The 20,806-nt window shown below is 48.1% G+C and overlaps 1 protein-coding gene across 2 annotated transcripts in view; it reads right to left on the bottom strand.

Annotated features, from left to right (window-relative positions):
• The window catches only part of LOC100480153 (sterol 26-hydroxylase, mitochondrial), a 36,965-nt gene extending 16,974 nt beyond the window's left edge, over positions 1 to 19,991 (bottom strand). The window contains exons 1-2 of one of the 2 annotated variants that reach the window (XM_034655188.1): positions 19,698 to 19,991; positions 19,112 to 19,549 (exon numbers count right to left, since the gene is read on the bottom strand). In XM_034655188.1, coding sequence (XP_034511079.1) covers positions 19,112 to 19,366 — 255 coding nt within the window. In that variant the 5' untranslated portion in view covers positions 19,367 to 19,549; positions 19,698 to 19,991. The other variant, XM_034655186.1, reaches the window with a different exon arrangement.
• Between the last annotated feature and the right edge of the window lie 815 nt (positions 19,992 to 20,806).

The raw sequence follows: 20,806 nt of genomic DNA, 5'->3' as shown, positions 1-20,806 counted from the left end.
ATTGGGAGAAGTCTGGATATCTATTCACCAGGGATAAGCAAACAGGGATAATGCTTACTTATCACTAAGATCAGGTGTGCATTTATTATTCATTACACAAATATTTATCAAGCACCTATGTGTACAAGGTACTGTGACCTGTGCAGGGTTTGGGGATGATGGAAGCTTTGGATTTTCTTCTTTTTGTATCTTTATATCTTCTGATTTTTCTACAATAAACACGTGTTTGTGTGTACAGAATATTGTTTAATATCCTGCAAATTATGTCAGCCACGTCGAAATGACATTTTCTCCTACAGGTGGTCTGTAGTCATAAATAATTAGCACATAACTCATATTTATGTGATTTTTCCCAAAAAACAAGAGTAATTTTTACAGGCAAAACGTGCCCGTTGCTGTCATGTGTTTTTGTCTCATCCATAGCCGGCAGGATCAGTGCAGGGATCAGGGACTTCCTGGCAGGAGACTCTGTTCCAGTTCAAGCTCCAACACTAACAGGCTTTGTCACTTTGTTGGATGACAGCTTCACTATGGCACCCTCCCGACCTTGCATGTATCCATGCACACAAAGTCTGGAACCCAGCCTTCCCTGAGTCTTTGAGGCTGAATGCCCTGTGACCCTCCCGGGACACCAGAGGACAGGAGGCTGACCAGGAGCCACCACGAGACCACCCAGCACTTGCCTCCCTATGTCCCCTGGGAGGCCATCAGGAGACAGGCAGCTTCTCCTCTGGGCTCCGATGAGGTGCGTGCTCTCTGCCCTGCCCCCTCAGGAAAGAGCTGCAAAATATAACCCCCCCAGCTGCAATCTAGAAGGGGCATCTCCACCGTGGGGTACCCCTTTTGTTTCGGGGTTGTCCTTTTGCACGTGTGGGGCAAGGATCTTGGGGAGCTGGCATTTTTGGCTTATTCTTTTCACTCCCCATGTAAGTAATGAACTGTCAAAATCTAAACGTGGCCTGTTATATCTTTACCAGAAAAATCAGTTACGTCTTGGCCTTGCCTTATCTGATGTGTGAACTGGACACATTTGGTGCCCAACATGGGGCCGGTAAAGTCCCTGTTAGAGGGGCGCCTGGGTGGCTCAGTCGTTGGGCATCTGCCTTCAGCTCAGGGCGTGATCCCGGGGTCCTGGGATCGAGCCCCACATTGGGCTCCTCCACTGGGAGACTGCTTCTTCCTCTCCCACTCCCCCTGCTTGTGTTCCCTCTCTCGCTGGTTGTCTCTCTCTCTGTCAAATAAATAAATAAAATCTTAAAAAAAAAAAGTCCCTGTTAGAGACGTGGGACCACGTGGTCAGCTTTGGAGATAAGTAGAACCCATGATCTAGGAGCACATGCTCTGGGCAGGGAAGGGCCCCCCCACCGGCGGATGGCATGGGCCAGGGTAGGAGAGAGAAGGCGGAGGAGTAGGGGTCTTCCCAACATCCTATCCAGCCTGTTAGTAAAAGGCCACTGAAGAAGCACCTGGGTGGCTCAGTCATTTAGCCTTCCAACTCGTGATTTTGGCTCAGGTCATGATCTCAAGGGTCATGAGATGGAGTCCCAGGGTGGGGTCCACGCTCAGCTGGAAGTCTGCTTGAGCTCTCTCCCTCTGCCTCTCCCTTCACAACCCCCTCCTGCTCGCTCTTGCTCTCTCTCTCTCAAATAAGGCCACTGAAAATTGAAATTAACTGCAAAGCTGCCCTTCTGTTGGAGCTGTCCCCCTGAGCTGCCCCTTCTCCCCCGACCTTCCAGCCACTGCCCACTGAAGTGCCTGAGTGAAACCCTTTGGTCTGTGTTTCTGTAAAAAGCGACTGATGGTTTGGGACAAGAATGGCAGCCAAGAGAGAACAAAAGGGAAAGGGATTCCATGAGAGGTCCACGAGATGATTCCTCCTACAAACTTGCAAAATGTGTAACCGGTATTGAGACGTCTCCCTGACAGTGTTCCTAAAGTGTTAGGAACATTCCTCTGATGTCTCAACTTTTCATTGTATAATGACGTCTTGTTGGTTGGCAAGTGGAAGGGCTCAGTAGGAATGACCGGTAAGATTCAGAGTCCGCTTGCCAAGTAGTTTTGGAAACAATGTTGGTAGAGCGACAACACGGAATCCCTCTGGCAGCCAAAGAAAAACTGTGGTCTTTTACCAACTAAAAAGCGATATATTCCTGGGGCCTGGGTGGCGCAGTCGTTAAGCATCTGCCTTCGGCTCAGGACGTGATCCCGGAGTCCTGGGATTGAGACCCACATCAGGCTCCTCCTCTAGGAGCCTGCTTCTTCCTCTCCCACTCCCCCTGCTTGTGTTCCCTCTCTCACTGGCTGTCTCTCTCCATCAAATAAATAAATAAAAATCTTTATTAAAAAAAAGCGGTATATTCCTGATATAGAAGTTGCACCTGCGGGGTGCCTGGTTGGCTCCGTTGGTTAAGCGTCTGCCTTTGGCTCAGGCCATGATCCCGGGGGAGGGGAGTGGGGTCGTTGCTCAGGGGAGAGCCTGCTTCTCCCTCTCTCTCTGCTGCCGCTCCCTCTCCTTGTGCTCTCTCTCTGTCTGTCAAATAAATAAATAAATAAATAACATCTTAAAAAAAAAGAAAAGTTGCCCCTGCAAAAAGGAACCACAGCACCCAGGGTTTCACCCCACTGCTCCTGACAAATTGACTTACATGGGTTTTTTAAACCCTCCTCACCAGCTGATGAGGTCACAGCATCCTTTTAGGAAAAAGACAGTGAGACCCCACAGGCCAGCTAGTGAAGTCTGCAACAGGATCCTGGCAGGCAGTAGCAGACCCAGTGGATATGTTTAGCGACAAGGTGACAAGGGTCAATGACAATGGTCTCTGAGAGCCCTGGCTAGTTGTGTTGGTTTTTAGAGCAAAAGGGGAGAGGGGCCCATAAAATGTTTAAAAAGCATTCCACAGTTGTTCCTTCCCCTTCTGTATCACCAAGGAAAGCAACACTGTTTCCATCGCACATGTGGCTGGGGCTGATGCCCTTTCATCAATGGCAGTCAGTTCCTCAGAGACATACGAAGTCCCCTCTTATAATGAGCAGGAAAGGAGAAATTAGGGAACGATTTGGGCAAAAGCCTAATCAGACTCTGGAAGTTTGGTTGCACCAGGTAGCCGATGAGAAAGCCACACCAGTTCTGCCAGATGAGAAGGAATGGAAATCAACATGTCACCTAATGACCGACCCCATGCTTCTCAGACACCCTGGCCATGAGCACAAGCACCTTAGCTGAAGGAGGAAGGACAGGTGAAGACCGATCAGGGTTTGTTGCAGTGGGTCCTTCCATCCATAATAAACCATATGGCATGACTAGAGAGGGAACTGTAACTTCTCTTAGGGATTCTGTAACCTCAGCTGCATTTATAATGGAAAACATGAGTGCCTGGACGAGCAGAGAGTCACTTACGGTTAGTTTGAGCTGTTTGTTCAATGGGCACCATCAGGCTTTAGAGAACAGTTAAATCTGCTCTTGCACCCCAAAGACAGACTCTAGAAAACGATTCATCTCTGGGCAACAAACTTCCCAGAATGGAAGCCTAGACACAGAGGAAGGTCAATGCCCCTCGGGCTAAGGGGGAGGGGGTGTTACAGATTGAAATATGCCCTCCCCACAAATTCATATGTTGAAGTCCCAACACCCAGTACCTCAGAACGTGATCTTGTTTTGAGATAGAATAAAGAAGTAATCCAGTGAACACAAGGGTGGGCCCAAATCCAATATGACTGGCGTCCCAAGAAAAGGAAATGTGGATGCAGACGCACATGCATACAAGGAGAATGGCAGGTGAACATGAAGACTGTCTCCTGCCAGGCAAGAAAAGAGGCCTGGAAAAGATCCTCCCTGCACAGCCCTCAGAAGGAGCCCACCCTGCCAACACCTTGATTTGGGGCTTTAGTACAGTTCTGTTGTTTAAGCTCCTCAGCTAGTGGTCCTTTGTAATGGCGGCCCTCGCATACTAACACACGGGGACAACATAGGAACACAGGCATCCAGGGTGTAGGACCATATGGACCTGGTTATTATGCCAGGGTGACGCCAAAATGAAGACTGAGGGTTTGTCCAGAAAGGAAATTCTCTCTTGCTACAAGGCCATGAGATGGTTACAAACTGAAAGACCCAGTTTGTAACAGGGGAGAATCCCCAGTTGCCATTGGCACTTACTGTGGGAAAAACAGGACAAGGGCCAAGAGGATCAAGCCACCCTTGCTGAGGTCTATGCCGTTTGGGGCAGTGCTGATCCAGCGCCTCCACCCCTCCTCCCCAGATCTTAACCCTTCAAGAACAAACAGGACTAGGGTAGAGGCCCAAGTCCCTCCTGCCCTAAGGAGGACCACGGTTCTTATTCATTCACTGGCTAAAATGTGTTCAGGACTTGATGGCAACCCAGGTTGTAAGAATTTTTCAGCCTTTTTGGACTCCGGGGCACTAGTCATTGTGATGCTGAGAAATACCCACGGGCACAGCTGAGAAATCACTTCAGCTGGATTTGGAAGTGACTCTCAGACTGGACAACGGACTGATATAATTTTGTGGGCATATTAGTCAGGCCTTTTTAGAGAAACAGAACCACTGGGGTGTACGTATATATAGAGAGATTTATTTTAAGGAATTGGCTCATGCAGTTGTGGGGCTGGCAAGTCTGAAATTTATAGGGCAGGCCAGAAGGCTGGAAATTCCAGCAGGAGGTGAGGTTGCAGTCTTGAGTCTGAAGGCAGGCTGGAGGCAGAGTTCCTTCTTCTTCTGGGGACATTCAGTCTTTTCACTTAAGGCCATCAACTGATTTGATGAGGCCCACCCACATTATGGAGGATAAACTGCTCTACTCAAGGGGTACTGATTTAAATGTTAATCACACCTATAAAATACCTTCACAGAAATATCTAGTGTTTCACCAAATACCATAACCTAGCCAAGATGACACATAAAATTAACGATCCGTGGGTGAGCCTTTTTGAGCCAATACACGCACCAATGGTTGTCATGGATACTACTGAATGTATTGTGTTAAGTATATCTAATGCTTCTCTACACTGTAAGGGATGTTCCCAGTGGGGAAACGCCATGATTAGAACAGTGGTAGTGGGTTGAGTGGACCACCAGGAATCCACCTTTTTCTCTCAGCTCAGTCATGGCTTATCAATAATCAATAAATAATATAGGATTCCAGGGAGAGGGAAGGGGTAGAAGGGAAGATCACTGTCTTGATCAAAGAACTACTACAGACAAACACAATGCTTAAGAAAACAGTCGGGGGCACCTGGCTGGCTCAGTCCAAAGAGCTTGCGACGCTTGATCTCAGGGTCACGGGTTCGAGCCCTGCCTTGGGTGTAGAGGTCATTAAAATAAATAAATAAACAAACAAACAAACAAATAAATAAATGTATTTAAAAAAAAAACCCAAACAACCCAACAGTATAGATCGCCCTTCCACATGGGTCAACCCTCATGAGCCCTCTGAGCTACACGGGTCAATGTCTGACATGCAGACTGAGTTCTGCAGCAAAATGATGTGGCCACTCCAGGGTCTTGGACGTGACCTCACCTGACGTCAGCTCCCAGAATACCCCATGTGAGAGGCCATTGCTGGCTTGCTACCGAGAGCTGGTATGCACGGAGAGGCTGACGCAGCAAAGCGTGGCTGTACCTGGTATCCCCCTTGTGAGGTGGGTCAGAGATGAGAACACCAACAAAGCGGGTATGGCCTAACAGGCATCCCTTTCTACAGGGCAGTGGTACATCCAGGGGCATCGTCCACCAGCCATTAAGTGGTTAGTCAACCCTGAGATGTGTTGATTCAGATGCATGGTCTAGGCTAGCCCCTCAGATTTCTTGGGGGACTCGCCACACTGAGGTTCCTGACAAAGCCTGGGCCTGGTTCATGGGCAGATGAGCTAAGTTGGGGGCCATGGGGCATACTGGGCTGCTGCTGCTGTGTAGCCCCAAAGAAAATTGCTTACAACCATGCTCGGAAAAGAGAACATTCGCTGTTCAACAGCCAAAGTTGTGAGCTGTGGTTCTTGTTCTGGAAAAGCCCTCCCAAAATGCACCTTGCTACATTTTCCCTTGGTTCCTGACAGTGTGGCTGGCGCTTGGCAGTGGAATGCCTGGATGAACAAGTCTCAGGCTCTCTGGGAAGGAACATTATAGTAGCAGATCACACGAGACCCGTAGCCTCTGTCCATGACCCAGGTGGATGCCCGTGGCAAAGGTTTCCTTGGATGAACATCAATGGAATCAGAAGCGGAGGGGACCTGTGATGCCCATGCAGGGACCCTAGCCACCTGGGTACACCATTGCACAGGGCATGGTAATCCATCTACAACTCAAGACTGGGCCTCCACACAAGGCATAATGACTCTGGCACATGTAGCCAAGGAAGCCTGGCAAATATGTCTGGACTGCCCGCTAGACAGTCCAGTGGTAAAGGAAATGTGGGGGCACAGAGTGAGGGGTACCAGCCCTGGCCTGTCCTGGCACACAGACTGTAACAGGTCCCCTACCATCCTCTCGAGAGGCCTGAATAAGCTGGAAGAGACCCAAGCCACATAATTAACTCTTCTCATTCCACCATTTTTCTTCCCACACCTACCCCTTGGCTACTGGAATTTGCATGCAGCAAGAAGAGTCAGGGAGTGAACGAGTCTAGCCTGGTGCTTCTCTTGCCATCAGCTCTGTTTGCCGCTCTTGGGCAATAATAGATATTGACGATAATGGTCATGACTATGGGGTGATGACTCCTCAGATGGTCCTGCCGTGGGGGTTTGGAGATGTTCTAGAATGTAGTTGGTAGATAAGGAAGAAATGACTGAAGCACCTCACGAGAAACCAGGGCTCGTGTGAGAGTGAGACACAAGAAAGACTGGGACAAAAAGGTGAAGCGATTGCTAGAAGAAATGGTCACTCTGGTCACATGGCTGTGGAAAGAGGAATACCACTGGCTTGTGGGACATCAGGGGTCATCCCTTGGAAGTTGGAGGTACAGGAGGGACTATTAATCTCTCTCTCTCTCTCTCTCAGCATCTGTCTACAGACAAGACGGCATCTAATTGACCTCTGGCCAATTTAGCCCAGACTGCCATCACCCTTGACTTGACCACGGGCCAAACAGAACCTCAATCTAAAAGCTCTTAGGAACTTCCCCGGAGACATTGATTTCAGAAATGGTCAGCTTCCAATAAAGATAACAGAACAAGATTAACTTTCTGGACACGGATTTGGTCTCTGTAGCTTCATCCTGTCACCGTTGGCCCCTTTTGTTCGTTTGTCATGGGCTGCTCTAAACTCGAGCACAGGTGGTAATGGGCAATCGCAATGGCCACGACTTCCTCGGGCTGGCTGAGGCGGGGCGTGCACGGTTGCCAACACCTCTGGCTGCCCTTGGGTGCGGGCCTGGCCTCGGTAATAGGCCTAATCAGCCTCCAGGGAGTGGCGGGTGTGTTGACTCTCATCGGAAGTTGTTGAAGACGAGCAACTGATTTGGTATGAGCTCCCATCAGTAGAACTGGACTATTTATCTGGTGGGGTATTCACATCGCTGAGGATTCTCTCTCATATCTGGATATGTGAAAGGTCAGAGGAGAATTGTGGAGCTGCCCCGTACATATCCGTGCATGCGATGACTTGAGCCATAGCTTATGAGTTTTGGCAGAACACTCTGCCATCTTCCTGGAATATGAGAGAATGTTCTATAAGGAGCTGCTATAAGGCTACCTCCTACTCACCTTCCTAATCTCCCCTGGGAGGTTGTCATGAAACAGTTTCTCATCACCTCCCAGGTTCTGAGGAACTGCTGGCTTTCTGCCCACCCCCACCCAGACAAGACCCACAGAATAGAAATCCCCTTGGCTGTGGTCTAGAAGGAACAGCTCAGCAGCAGGGTACCCTGTAACTCACACTGCACTCATCTGGTGGGGAAAGTTTCAGTGTAGTCCTTTTGAATGCGTGGCACGAGGTTCAAGGGCAGCTGGTACTCTTGCCTATTCATTCTTCCTTTCACTACGCAAGCAATAAAATGTCTAAATCTAAAAGTGGCTTGGTATATCTTCACTGATTAAATCAGTCAGGCCTTAGCTTTGCCTTTTCTTCTCTGACATTTCATCAGTTAAATATGAGAACTGTACTATTAGTTGATCCCAAAGGTACACAGTGGCTAGCCATATGTTAAGGTCAATAACTCAAGGCAGGTCATAATGGCCAATACCCACATTTGAGGCATAGTGCCTAGAGTGTACTAATCTACCTCTAGGCACGGGGTGGTTACCTGGGGTGTGCAGACAGCTGGGGGGTGGGGATGATGCCCTCTATGTACTATGTTGTACACAGACTCATTTTTTGCTGTTGCAAAGGGCCATAGCCTTCAGATTTTCAAAAGATCGGGGACCTAAACAAATTTAGGAAACTCAGCTTTGGGTTGTGATAGAGATTCGCTCCTTAACCAGATTCCAGTCACACTCCCCCCAGCCCTCTTCTCAGCTAGGCCTCAGCTGCGGCCGAGAAAGACTGGAACAGACCACCACAGTTTCTAACAGCTCAGAGCAGCATCCCTGGGACAACCTTCCTCCCTAGGAGAAAGACCTGCCTGAGAAAACTCAAGGTTGCCAAAAGAATTTCCTGCTTGTTCCAGTCAACACCTAAAACTAAGGCCCCTGTCTCCAGTCTCTGAGGAAATGTAGGAGTCCAACTTTGATAAGCACCGGTTAACAAACCAGATGAGCTTCGTGTGGACCAACTGCCCATTTCCCGCTTTTGTAATTTTGCATTTCCCTGACTCTGCTCAAGCGCCCACCATCCCACTCCCTCACTCTCCTTCTAAAATGCCCGGTCACCCCCTCCCACACGCACAAACCAGAAGGGAGTTTATCTCTTTCCCCTCCTGTCACTTATCACTGAATAAAATCTGTTTTCACCACTCTAATGTCTGCCACGCTTATCTTGGACAGTCGTGCGTACCTTGAAAACTCAAAAAGTAATACTGAGCCCCAAAGCGGAAACCACATAGACCTCCATCCACAGAGGGTTGAAGGACACATCGGGACGTAGCCCCACAGTGGAATATTAGTCAGCCCTGAAAAGGAGCAGAGTCCTGATACCGGCCACCACGTGGATGAACCGTGAAAACAGGAGGCCAAGTGAAAGGAGCCTCTCACAGTAGACCACAGAGTCAATGAGCCCATTTATACGAAATAGCCAGAATAGACAAATCCACAGAGAGAGAAAATAGATTCGTGGCTGCCAGGGGCTGACGAGGGAAGGGGGCCCAGGTGACAGTAAAGAACGCCGGGTTTCCTTCTGGGGCGATGAAAATATTCTAAAATTGATTGGTGATGGCTGCACAAGTCTGTGAATCTCCTAAAAGCCAAGACATTCAATGGGGTGGAAGATATGGCACGTGATTCTATCTCCATAAAGCTGTTACAAGAGAGAAAAAAAAGAAGAAGTACATTAAAATCATCTCAAATCTCCCCTAGGAAAGGCTGATGCCACATTGCCATGTTCTATTTTCCTACTTAATGGCCTGTTCAGTTTACTGACTCGTGGACTCCACAGGGAGGCTCTTGGCACAGCAAAAAAGCCCATGAAAACAGCAAATAAATAGCCCTGAGGACAAAAGCAAACTCACCAGCACCACGTACTGTTTTGCCGGTATCAACAAGCCTCCCCTACAAGTTGGCAGCCGGCAGCTGGAGAAACAGAAGGACAGAGGTGACTGTCGGCATGGGTCGCCCCTTTGCCTACACTGACAGATGCGGCAGAAAGGAGGCCCACTCGGGGTCAGAGGTGAAGAGGAGCCCCGCTGGGACAGTCATGTCTCAGGCCTGTCCAAGTGTCATCAGGAATTTCGCCCCAACCCTGTCCCACAAGGGGAATTCACATTTCCGAGAGACAGAAGGTGCTAAATGATTAACGGCATTCCCCGGTTCTCCTTGCTCTCAACCTGGCCTTGAATGACCCCCGAGACCAGACCAAGCCCGTGGCTCCACGTGGACTTGGGATGAGCAAGATTACTTGTATTTTTTATTATGAATATTTTAATGTGGACAGTTAGAGAAAATAACATTATAAATACACACGTACCCACCCACCAAAATTAAGAACTGGTACTATTTGTCGTAGTTGTTTTCAAAACTTTTTCAAAAATGAAAACACTTAAGCAAAGAAAACATTTCAAAGTCTCCTTCTTATCCTTCCCTTCACACTCCCTTCCCAAAACAATCACTATCCTGAATTTGAAATGTATCCTTCCTGTCAATGTTTATATAATTTCACTACATCTATATGTGTCCAGTGATAGCCTAGAGTATTTTTTTTAAAGATTTTATTTATTTATGCGACAGAGAGACAGCCAGCGAGCGAGGGAACACAGCAGGGAGAGTGGGAGAGGAAGAGCCCGATGTGGGACTTGATCCCGGAATGCCGGGATCACGCCCTGAGCCGAAGGCAGACGCTTAACGACTGCGCTACCCAGGCGCCCCAGCCTAGAGTATTTTTGTGTGGTTTTCAATTTACAGAAACAGTATTCTACTGTACCTATCGTTCTACGGTCAACCTTGTTTTTGAGTTCTATACTGATACATTAAAAGCTTGCGCGTTCATTATGACTGTCGTATATTGTCCCATTGTAGGACTGTATCACAATTTCTTTATCCTACTCATGGGCATTGAACGTGGTTCTGAATTTTTGACTTTACAAACAAAGCTGCAAAAAAAATGTGGTGCATGTGTGCAGCCATTACTTCAATAATCACAAAAATGTTTGTTTTTATGCCAGAAGACAGAACTGTCTTAAGTCACCAAGACATGTACTGGACCATAGGCCGTAAGAATTTCCCTCGGACTTAGGACTCTAGACAAACAATGGGCTGAGGGGAGAGGGTGATCCAAGAAAAGGCACTGCCTGGTACGCCCTCAGAGGGGCTGTCAGGGAAACAGAAGCACCGCCCACCCGCCACCTGCAGCCCTCACCCACCCAGAGGCAAAACGCGGTGTGCTGAGAGCACTTTGCCTGCACGCTGGGCTGGTCACGGGCGGAATGAGTATTCCAAGAACAAGGACTGTGCCTTCAGCAGTGGATGCGGAACTGGAAAGAGGATGGAGCACAGAGGTGGAAATCGAAAGTAAGGACCCGGAGCCTGTACCCAAACAAGGTACAGGAGGAAGGGCCATCAGAGGAACTCAAAACATTATGGTAGACCAGGAAGCACGTGGTCAGCCACACATTTATCTCCTGCTTTCCAATCTTTGGCTGTTGTTGTTGTTGTCTTTTATTGTTATAGGTAATTTCATTGTTATAGGGAAAACCTGGGGGAGGTCCAGAGCAGTCCTGCAATAAAAGATAAGATTTCCTCCTAACTCTCGTCTCCAACACCAAGACCCCACACAGAGGTAACCATCATTACCAAGTTCTTAAGCGTCTTCCCAGAGAGATTTTATGCACTTACTAAACATATATATATGCATAATATAGTTTTGTGCCTTACTTTCTTCCCATCTCTTAACAGACAATTCGTATTAATACACACAGCTGCAGTCTGTTTCAGCAGTTGCATAAAATTCCATCGTATGAAGATACTATAATCAATTAGTCCCTTACTGGGACGTGTATGTCATTCCAATCTTTCCCAATCAGAAATACTGCTCCCTTGACTCGGCATTCTCTTTGACCACAGAATTTTATCTGTAAAAATTCTAACAGTGCACTTGCTAAGTTGGTATAATTCACACTTTTGACCTTAATATCTGGTTTCAAATTTCCCATCCCTGAGGCTTCAAAGCCATCCACCCAATTTGGCCATAGTCTCAAGGACAACCTGTCATGTCTGCCAGATGACACTGAGAGCCAAATAAAGAAAACTAGAGGATAATCTCTGAAAGGCTGGATGCTAACAGGAGTCCTGGGGCAGAAAATCCACCTAATGAATGGTATTAGCCAACCTGAAGAAAGAATGTGTTAACAGAATGGGAGCAGCCATTATAAAACCCAGAAGAGGGGAGCCAAGCAGCAAGAATTTGGCAGCATTCATCTCTCAAGAGAGATACTTAATCTAAGGGACAGGCACCAGAGATGCACATTCAACCAGGTTTCTCCAAAGCCTAGATGAAATTTCCTTCCATAGGATTCTACTCCTTTCATTCTGGGGTCTCCACACACAAGCAGTCTACTAATGGAATGACTATATTCTCTCCCTAGGTACCTGGACACTAGGAAAAGGATATGGCAGATTAAAGATGGCCAAAGATTTGTCGACACCCTTCCCATTAAGAGGTGAGGTCTATGCCTTCCCCTCTAGAATCTGGATGGGCTCTGTAACTGTTTTGATGGGTAGAATACAGTCGAAATGACGTTTGCCAGTTTTTAGGTCCAGGCCTTAGGAAACTGGCAACGTTCACTTCCTATCCCTTGGAAAGTCACTTTGAGGGAAGCCAGTACCCTGCAAGAAGTCTGACTGTCCAGAGACCACACTGTGAGGAAGCCCAGGCTAGCCACATGGAAACAGAGAAGGAAAGATACTCAGCTGCTGTGGCCAAACCAATCCAGGCACCAAACATGCGTTTGAAGAAACTACCTTGGAAATTCCAGGCCCAGGAGTCATGACGTGGGGAAAAACTGAGGAAGCCAGCCAAAAGTCAGGCCCGAGGCCCAGAAACATGGCCCTACTTGAGCCATCCCAGCCATTGCCAGCCATTCGAACTGAAGCTCCCTTACACCGTGAAGCTGAGATAAGTCAATTCTGATGCTCAAATTCCTGACCCCCAAAATCAGGAGTAACAAAATGTTGGTTTAAGCCATTATGTTTTGGGGTAGGTTGTTACATAGCAATAGATGACTAGAATATGAGGTTTCTGTGTGATGGAGTATTAGGATCCCCAAGAGGGCCAGCTTCTCCAGTAAATAAACGTGTGGGCACCCCGGTCCACAATTTGTTTCTGTCTGTTTGGCCAATGCTGGTCAGTCCCTAATAGTCATCCCATGCTGAATGTGCTGCTGAAATTTAGTTTCTGAACTTGAAAAGCTGAGACCTGAAGGGCTGGGCTTACTCCATCTGCCCACCGTCCTCACCGTCTCTTCTTCACTCCATCTAATGTCACACAACTCAGACCGAAGAGCTGAGGAGAGTCTCACAAAATTCACCACCAGGTGTAGCCACTGCTTGGTATCCCTCGCAGTCCTTTGGCTGCTACGTGAAATTTATTATTTATTATTTTTTACTTTTTTAGAGAGAGAGAGCAGGGAGGAGCAGAGAGAGAAAAAGAATCCCAAGCAGGCTCCACGCCCAGCACAGAGCCCGATGCGGGGCTCCATCTCACGACCCTGAGATCATGACCTCGGCCGAAGTTAAGAGTTGGACGCTTAACCAACTGAGTCACCCAGGAGCCCCTGAAATTTATTTTTCATTAAACATTGCTGGGAACTTTCCCTGTACCCAGGACTGTGTCTGGCACTGGGAGACTCGGAGGTGGGAAAGACATAGGCCCAGCCCTCAGAATTTACGAGCGCGGCTTCTAAGCCATGTGAACAGGTGATGGTATAAAACGTGAGCACGTGAGTACATAAAACAAATATTAATAGAGCTAAAGGGAGAACTAGGCAGTGATACAATAGTAGTAGGGGAATTTGATACCCCCCTGGACAGATCATCGAGACAGAAAATAGATAAGGATATATTGGCCCTAAATGACACAACAGACCAGATGGACTTAATGGACATATACCGAACATTCCATCCAAACACAACAGAATACACATTCTTCTCAAGTGCACATGGAATATTCTCCAGGAGAGATCACATGATAGGCCACAAAACAAGTCTTAACAAATTTAAGAAGATTAAAATCTTATCAAGCATCTTTTGTCACCACAAGGGTATAAAATTAGAAATCAGTGATCAAAAAAAAAACCCTGGAAAATTCACAAAAATGCAGAGATTAAACAACAGGCTACTGAATAACCAAGAAGAAACCAAAAGAGAAAATCAAAAAACACGTAAGGACAAATGAAAATGGAAATACAGCATCCTAAAAGAGGAGGGGTGCCTGGGAAAAGGAGGCCGGGGCTCGAATGTCCCTGTGAGGAGTTAAAAACTGATTCCCCAGGCCCTGTGGGGATTCCTGAGCACAGGAACCACACATGCTTTTAGGGACACGGACACGGCAGTGATGCATGCATAAATTACAGGGGCAGACTGCGCAGCACGGGAGACCGAGCAGGAGGGGGCGCCCGGGCACCATTCCTTCCCACAGTCCCCACGGGGCTGCTCCTGCTGCTGGCCGAGCCACAGCCAAGCGAGGAGGCTGACCTGGCACTGGAGCGGCCGGAGCTGCTGGAGCTGGACAGGACATCCTCTGCTTTGGGCAGGACAAAGCCTGCCAGGTTCAGAAGGTCACAGATCATCTGGCCTTTGATGCTGATGTCCAGTGGAGAATGGGAATGCAGGCTTCAGGGAAAGGATGGGAAGAGAGGTAAAAGCCAGAATGTATGGGATGCAGCAAAAGCAATTCTAAGAGAGAAATTCATGGTGATAGAAGCTTACATCCAGAAACAAGAACAATCTCAAATAAACAATCTAACTTTACACCACGAGGAACTAGAAAAAGAACGACAAACTAACCCCGTAAGTTAGCGGAAGGAAGAAAACAACAAAGATCGGGATGGAAATAAATAAAATAGAGCCCAAAAAGACAACAGAAAGTATCAATGGAAACAATCCGCCTCAGAAATGGGCAGAAGATCCGAGTAGACATTTCTCCAAAGAAGACATACAGATGGCCAATGGGGACAGGAAAAGGACCCTCAACATCACTCATCATCAGGGAAATGCGAATCAAAACCACAATGAGATAGCATCTCACACCTGTTAGAATGAACCTCAAAAGGACAAGAGATTACAAGCGTTGGCAAGGACGTGGAGAAAAGGGAACCCGCGCGCCCTGTCGGTGGGAATGCAAACTGGTGCAACCCTGTGGAAGTGTACGGAGGTTCCTCAAAAAATCAAAAATAGAACTACCCTGTAATCCAGCAATTTCACTCTGGGTATTTATCTAAAGAAAACAAAAATACTAACCAAAAAGACCTATGCACCCCATGTTCATGGCAACATTATTTATAAGAGCCAAGTCCTGGAGGCAATGTGTCTGCTGATGGATGAATTGATACAGAAATTATGGTGTATATACAATGGAATATTATTCAGCCACACGAGAGAAGGTTATCTTGACATTTATGACAACATCGATGGACCTCGAGGGCATTATGCTAAGTGAAGTAAGTCAGAGAAAGACAAATATTGACTGATCTCTCTTCCACGCAGAATCTAGAACAAAACAAACAAAACCGAATTCATAGATACACAGAACAGACTGGTGGCTGCCAGAGGGGGCAGGTGGGAGGGGGCGGAATGGGTGAAGGGGGTCAAAAGATACAATTTTCCAGATACAAAATTTAAAAAGTCCTGAGGATGTAACATTCAGCCTGGTGACTGTAATTATTAATGCAGTATTGTATATTTTAATGTTTCCAAGACAGTAGATCTTAGAGTTCTCATCACAAGAAAAAAAATGTGTAATTATTAAAAAAAGAGAGAAACATGCATGTGAAATGACAGTCACGTGCACAGGGCAGTGTGGGGCCCGCAATAAGACCTACAGAGTACATAACTGGTCTCATCATTCTCTGGGCCGACCTCTTTCAAAGAAATCACTTAATATAAATCTCCATATAAATTCAATGGATGTTCACATTTCATTTTTCTAGCACTGGTATTCTTTTAGTTAAGAAAGAGAAGGGAACTGCATGTATGGACTAGCACGATTTTCACATGTCCCAATCCCCACTCCACCCCTTAAGTCCTACGACGCTTCTCTGAGCTGATTTTATTATTTTTGTGCGTGATACAGTTTTCGACAACTGACGGTACAGGGGATATTATGATCAGCTGCCCCTATAGCAACTCCACTCCTCTGCCTTGTACAATCCTCACCTGGCTTAGGTGGGAGGGACCCCAAGCCCCGCTTTAGGGGCGAGCCTGCACGTGTCTAAGCTAATTAGAGTTTGCTCCTGGCCACTATGATGGGTTCAGAGGCGGACAATTAACCCAGGTCATCTAACTTCCTCAAGACAGCATAGCTACGAGAACTACAGAAAAACAAAACTATAGCTTTGATGATCTCATGAAGCCCCAGAGCAAACTCTATAGCTGAAGGGCATCCAACTATTAGACTTTTGGGTTCTGTGAGCCAATAAAGCTCCTCAAAGCCAGTGTGAGTGGCAACCAAATAAATTTGAACTTATGCACAGTAGGTCACTGAAATGTATACTCTTTCTCAACAGGGGTATTGGCTGGGTTTTAGGGATGGGCAGCTCTCCGCTCTTTATTAACTCACACCAGCCACATGTAGCAGGAAGGGCTAATACATTTTCCATTGATGCCCTGGGAAGGTTCACGCGACTCCAGATCTCTGGGATACAAGGGCTGGAGCCAGGCGGCTCTCCTCAATCCTAGCCCTGGCTGCTCCTTTAAAAGGTTACACATGGTTCATTCCCCCTTCTGTTTACCCCCCACTTCATTCTTCCCTTCCTTCTCCTCCCGATCTTCCTATTTCTTACGTTCCATAAATGAGTGAAACCATATGATATTTGTCTTTCTCTGCTTGACTTATTTCACTTAGCATAATCTCCTCCAGTCCCGTCCATGTTGCTGCAAATGTTGTGAAATCGTTCTTTCTGATGGCTGAGTAATATTCCATTGTATATATGGACCACATCTTCCTAATCCAGTCATCTGTTGAAGGGCATCTCGGCTCCTTCTACAATTTAGCTATTGTTGTCATTGCTGCTATGAACATTGGGGTGCTTCAAAGGGGACAGGGGTGGGGGATTAGGATAGGCTGGTGATGGGGAGTAAGGAGGGCATGTATTGCATGGAGCACTGGGTGTTATACACAAATAACGAATCATGGAACATTGCATCAAAAACTGGGAATGTACTGTATGATGACTAATATAACAAAATAAAAATTATTAAAAAAATAAAGTATAATTTGAAAAATAAAAGGCTACACATGCCTGGGGCTCTCAGGGAGCTCAGTTGGTTAAGCAGATGACTCTGGATTTATTTCTAGGAATCCATCTCAAAGAAAGAGTAAACGGGGTGCCAGGGTGGCTCAGGTGGTTAAGCGTCTGACTCTCGATTTCAGCTCAGGTTATGATCTGAGGGTCATGAGATCGAGCCCCATGTTGGGCTCTGTGCTCAGCATGCTGTCTGCTTGTGAGTCTCTCTCTTCCTCTCCCTCTGCCTCTCCCCTGGCTCTCTCTCTCTCTCTCTCAAGGAAATAAATAAAATAAAAGGCTGCACAATCCTGGCTTTCTCCTCCTTCCTCCTCCACCTCCTAGGAGGGTCTAAAATTTCTTTGGTAGTTACTGCTCCAGAGATAATCCTAAGCAAAACTTTCCAGTAAACACTCACTAAGAAGTGATGAGAAATCCTTAGTTGCCACCCTCGGGGCATTCCCTGCGCCACTCATATTTCCGGAGGTTAAATCAAGTAGGAAAAGTTTACAGGACTCTGGTTTCTTGGTTTTACTTGGTTTCTTGAAGCTGAGCCCGGAAGGAATGATTTTGTAACCATCTCTGAGTGTCTCGGGAGCTGCCTACCGAGTCTTGGAAATAGGAGCTACCAGGGAAAGGCCCAGAAGACAGCAGCAGCCCGGGTGGGTGCAGAAGATGCAGGTGCATGGAAACTGGTCAGGTCAGTGCTTCAAAGCCTCAGAGTCATTTCCCCCCTCACCCTCAACTCCTGGTCCAGCTTGGTCTGGAGGGTGGCTCAGATACGTCCCACCCGAGCCTTTGTCCCCTGAGGCCCTCCCTACCTCTCCTGTCTGGCCCATCCTACTGCACACACTATAACCTGGACAGTGTCCCTTGGAGGCCATCTTCACCCCATGCCTGCTCAAGGGCCCACGGCAGCCACTCAGAGGAACTAGGGCCTTCAGGCTGACCCGGAAGGCCCTCCTCAAAGGCCTGTCCTATCCCCAGTGCCCACAGCTCCTCTGAGTTTTTGACTACTGACCAGCACGGCTACATGGTACCAGCCTGCTCACCAGCCCAGCCAAAGGCTTGCCGTTCCTCTTGCCAATCACTGATAACCACACATGTGCCGAGAGGAGTCCCACTCGGCCCCCAGCCCTGGACAGGCTTCCCCTCTCAGGGCACTCAAGTTCTCTTTCTGAAATTAGCTGTTTATTGACTTGTTCATACCCCTGTCCTCCTTCTTCCCCCAAAGGAGCATAAAAACCCTGGGGTGTAAGCTTCCAACTGAGCATATAAACCATGAGGGCATTGGCCACCTTTCAATGAATCCCAGCACTTGGAAAAAGGCCTGGGGCAGAGTGGATGGGTTTATCCTTAGTAATAGTCATTAGGAAGCCAGATCCCAGATGAATCTCTTCAGTTCATTTCCTAAAACCTCTCCAACTAAACCCACGTGGGGTTTTCCGGTCTCTGTCGGTTCACAGTAGGATATCCATCCATCCCTGCCTCAGTGTTCCACTGGATAAACTCTTCTTACTGGACCCTGATTCCTTAGTAACAACAACAACAAATGCACCTTTTCCTTAACATCTATGACTGCTTTCACTCCCTGAGAAGTGACATTTTTCTTCCTATGGAAAAACCTATCTTGCAAATTGCTGGATGCCTGTAATCCTCCCTGAAGCCACTTCCTTTGGAAGAAGTCCGTGGTAGCCAACATCGTTCCAGAATTAACGAGTGGTTCTACCCCAACTGGCAGCTTGGACGCTGGCATCTGCCATTCTGTTACCAAGACAGTTCCTGCCTCTCTCAAGCTCCGTTCGTTTTGAACCTGTCCTCCCAAGTCACCGCCTCCCTGGGGCCCTCCCAGTGCATACCCCTCCTGGACCTGTTCATTTCAGTCCAAAGGCTTCTGTCTACCCTTTACACAGAATCCCTACAAATGTCCAGTCTATGACCCTAGCTCCAGTGGGTCCTGAGCTAAATCCTCGTGTCCTTCACTTTTTTGTCCAACATCTCTCCATCTCCAGCTTCTCTGTCCTGGTGCTCACCCACCGACCCCCGCGGGCGCCGACCCCCCCACCCCGCCCCCGTACCTGGAGCTTGTGTAACCGCAGAACGTATCCTCGCACTAACAGCTGGAATAAGAAACGCAGCTGCCCTGGCCCTGGAACCTCCTCCAGGGTCCGCAGCCTCCGGCCGCCAGGCCCGTTTCCAGGAGTCTCGGCGGTAACCGGGACGGCGGCGGGGATCGCGGCCTTGGCTCTGGCCCCGTGTGGGCAGAAGCCAGGGGGTGCCACCCGCGTCCCCAGCAGCGCCCACCGCAGCCTCGCGCCCCGCAGCGCAGCCATGCGATCCAAGGCCCGCGCCGCCGCGCCTTTGCCCTGCGAGTGAAGAGCGTCTGGAACCCGCTCAGAGATCGATCCGGAGGGCCGGGTTCAAGGGCGCCAGAGGCCGAGGGTGGGCCGGGCGAAGGCCGGCCAGGCCCCTTACTGTTCACTTTTCTTCGCGGTCCTCAGTCTCTCCAACGGGACCTAACGAACACACAGAAGCCACCTCCTCCAGCCGTAAGCCTGCGGCCCGGGGCAGACGCCGGCCAACGCCGGGGCAGAGGATGAACCCCAGGATTTACCGAGACCCCCCAGAGCGCCGATCGCGGCCGCCTCTTCCGCGCCTCCCCACCTTGCACTTCCGCGGACTCGCAGCGAGAACTTGAAGTTCTTTGGTCTGTACTTTGATTCGCAGTACAGCAAAGTTCTCGGAAGCCCGGGCCGCTTCCAAGGCCAGGAAGCCCCAGCCAGCGAGCCGGGCCCTCGTCTGACCTGCAGGTTCGCCACCGCACAGCGCCCTCTCCCCAGCGGTCCTCGCTTCCCCGAGAGCAGGAACCGGCCGCTGAGATTTAAATGGCCTCTGGCTTTTCCTAATGCGCCCCCCACCCCCAGCCCCGAGTTGATCCCGGAGTCTGAGCGTCCAGAGACGAGAGAAAAGAAAAAGAAAAAACAAAAACAAAAACAAAAAAACAAAGGAAGCAAATTAAGCAGAGCACAGCAAAGAAAAGAAAACCAGCCCTGTGTCCAAGGTCATCTGATTCCTGGAGGCTGAAAGCCAAACAAATTTAAATAATAGGGATTTGTTAATGCAATTCTCTTCCCTCCACGCTCCTACGTCAGCTAAGGCAGGGTTTTTCAAACTGTAGGTTGCGCCCGGATTTAGGGACTGTGACCAGAGTTATTTTTTAAAAAGATGGAAAAGAATAAAAAAGTTCAGAAAATGCTGCCAAGAAGAAAGAGTAGTGTTTTGTGAATCCTTTGTCTCCTATACAAAGTATATTGAAAAGTTATTTCTATTTCAAAAAGCTAAAAGCAGGATGGTAAAGCTTGTTCTAAGAACATTGGAAGAATTGGTATTTCTAAGCAGCCAGAGGGAGAAAGGGCATATTAGGTTCCAAGGGGCAACAATTAGAGGGTCAGTTAATGCGGCTAGGTGTGGATTTGCTTTTATTCATCCCATCTGGGGCCATAAGGGTTCTTAAATCTGTGACTGAAAAATCTTTCATCAGTTTGGGAGTTTTTCAGACATTATCTGTTCAAACATTTCTTCTGTCCCATTCCTTTTTCTCCACCCCCCTTCTAAGACTTCAGATTATACCTGTGTTAGACCTTCTGGCAGATCCTTCCTGTCTTTTACCCTCTCTTACGCATTTTTTTAATTTTTGTTTTTTTAAGCAGGCCCCACACCCAGGTGGAGCCCCAGGTGGGGCTTGAACTCAGGACCCTGAGATCAAGACCTGA

Source organism: Ailuropoda melanoleuca, chromosome 2, assembly GCF_002007445.2.
Source record: "Ailuropoda melanoleuca isolate Jingjing chromosome 2, ASM200744v2, whole genome shotgun sequence".
In the NCBI taxonomy this organism is placed as follows: domain Eukaryota; kingdom Metazoa; phylum Chordata; class Mammalia; order Carnivora; family Ursidae; genus Ailuropoda; species Ailuropoda melanoleuca.
This window is presented reverse-complemented; position numbering and strand designations above follow the sequence as displayed.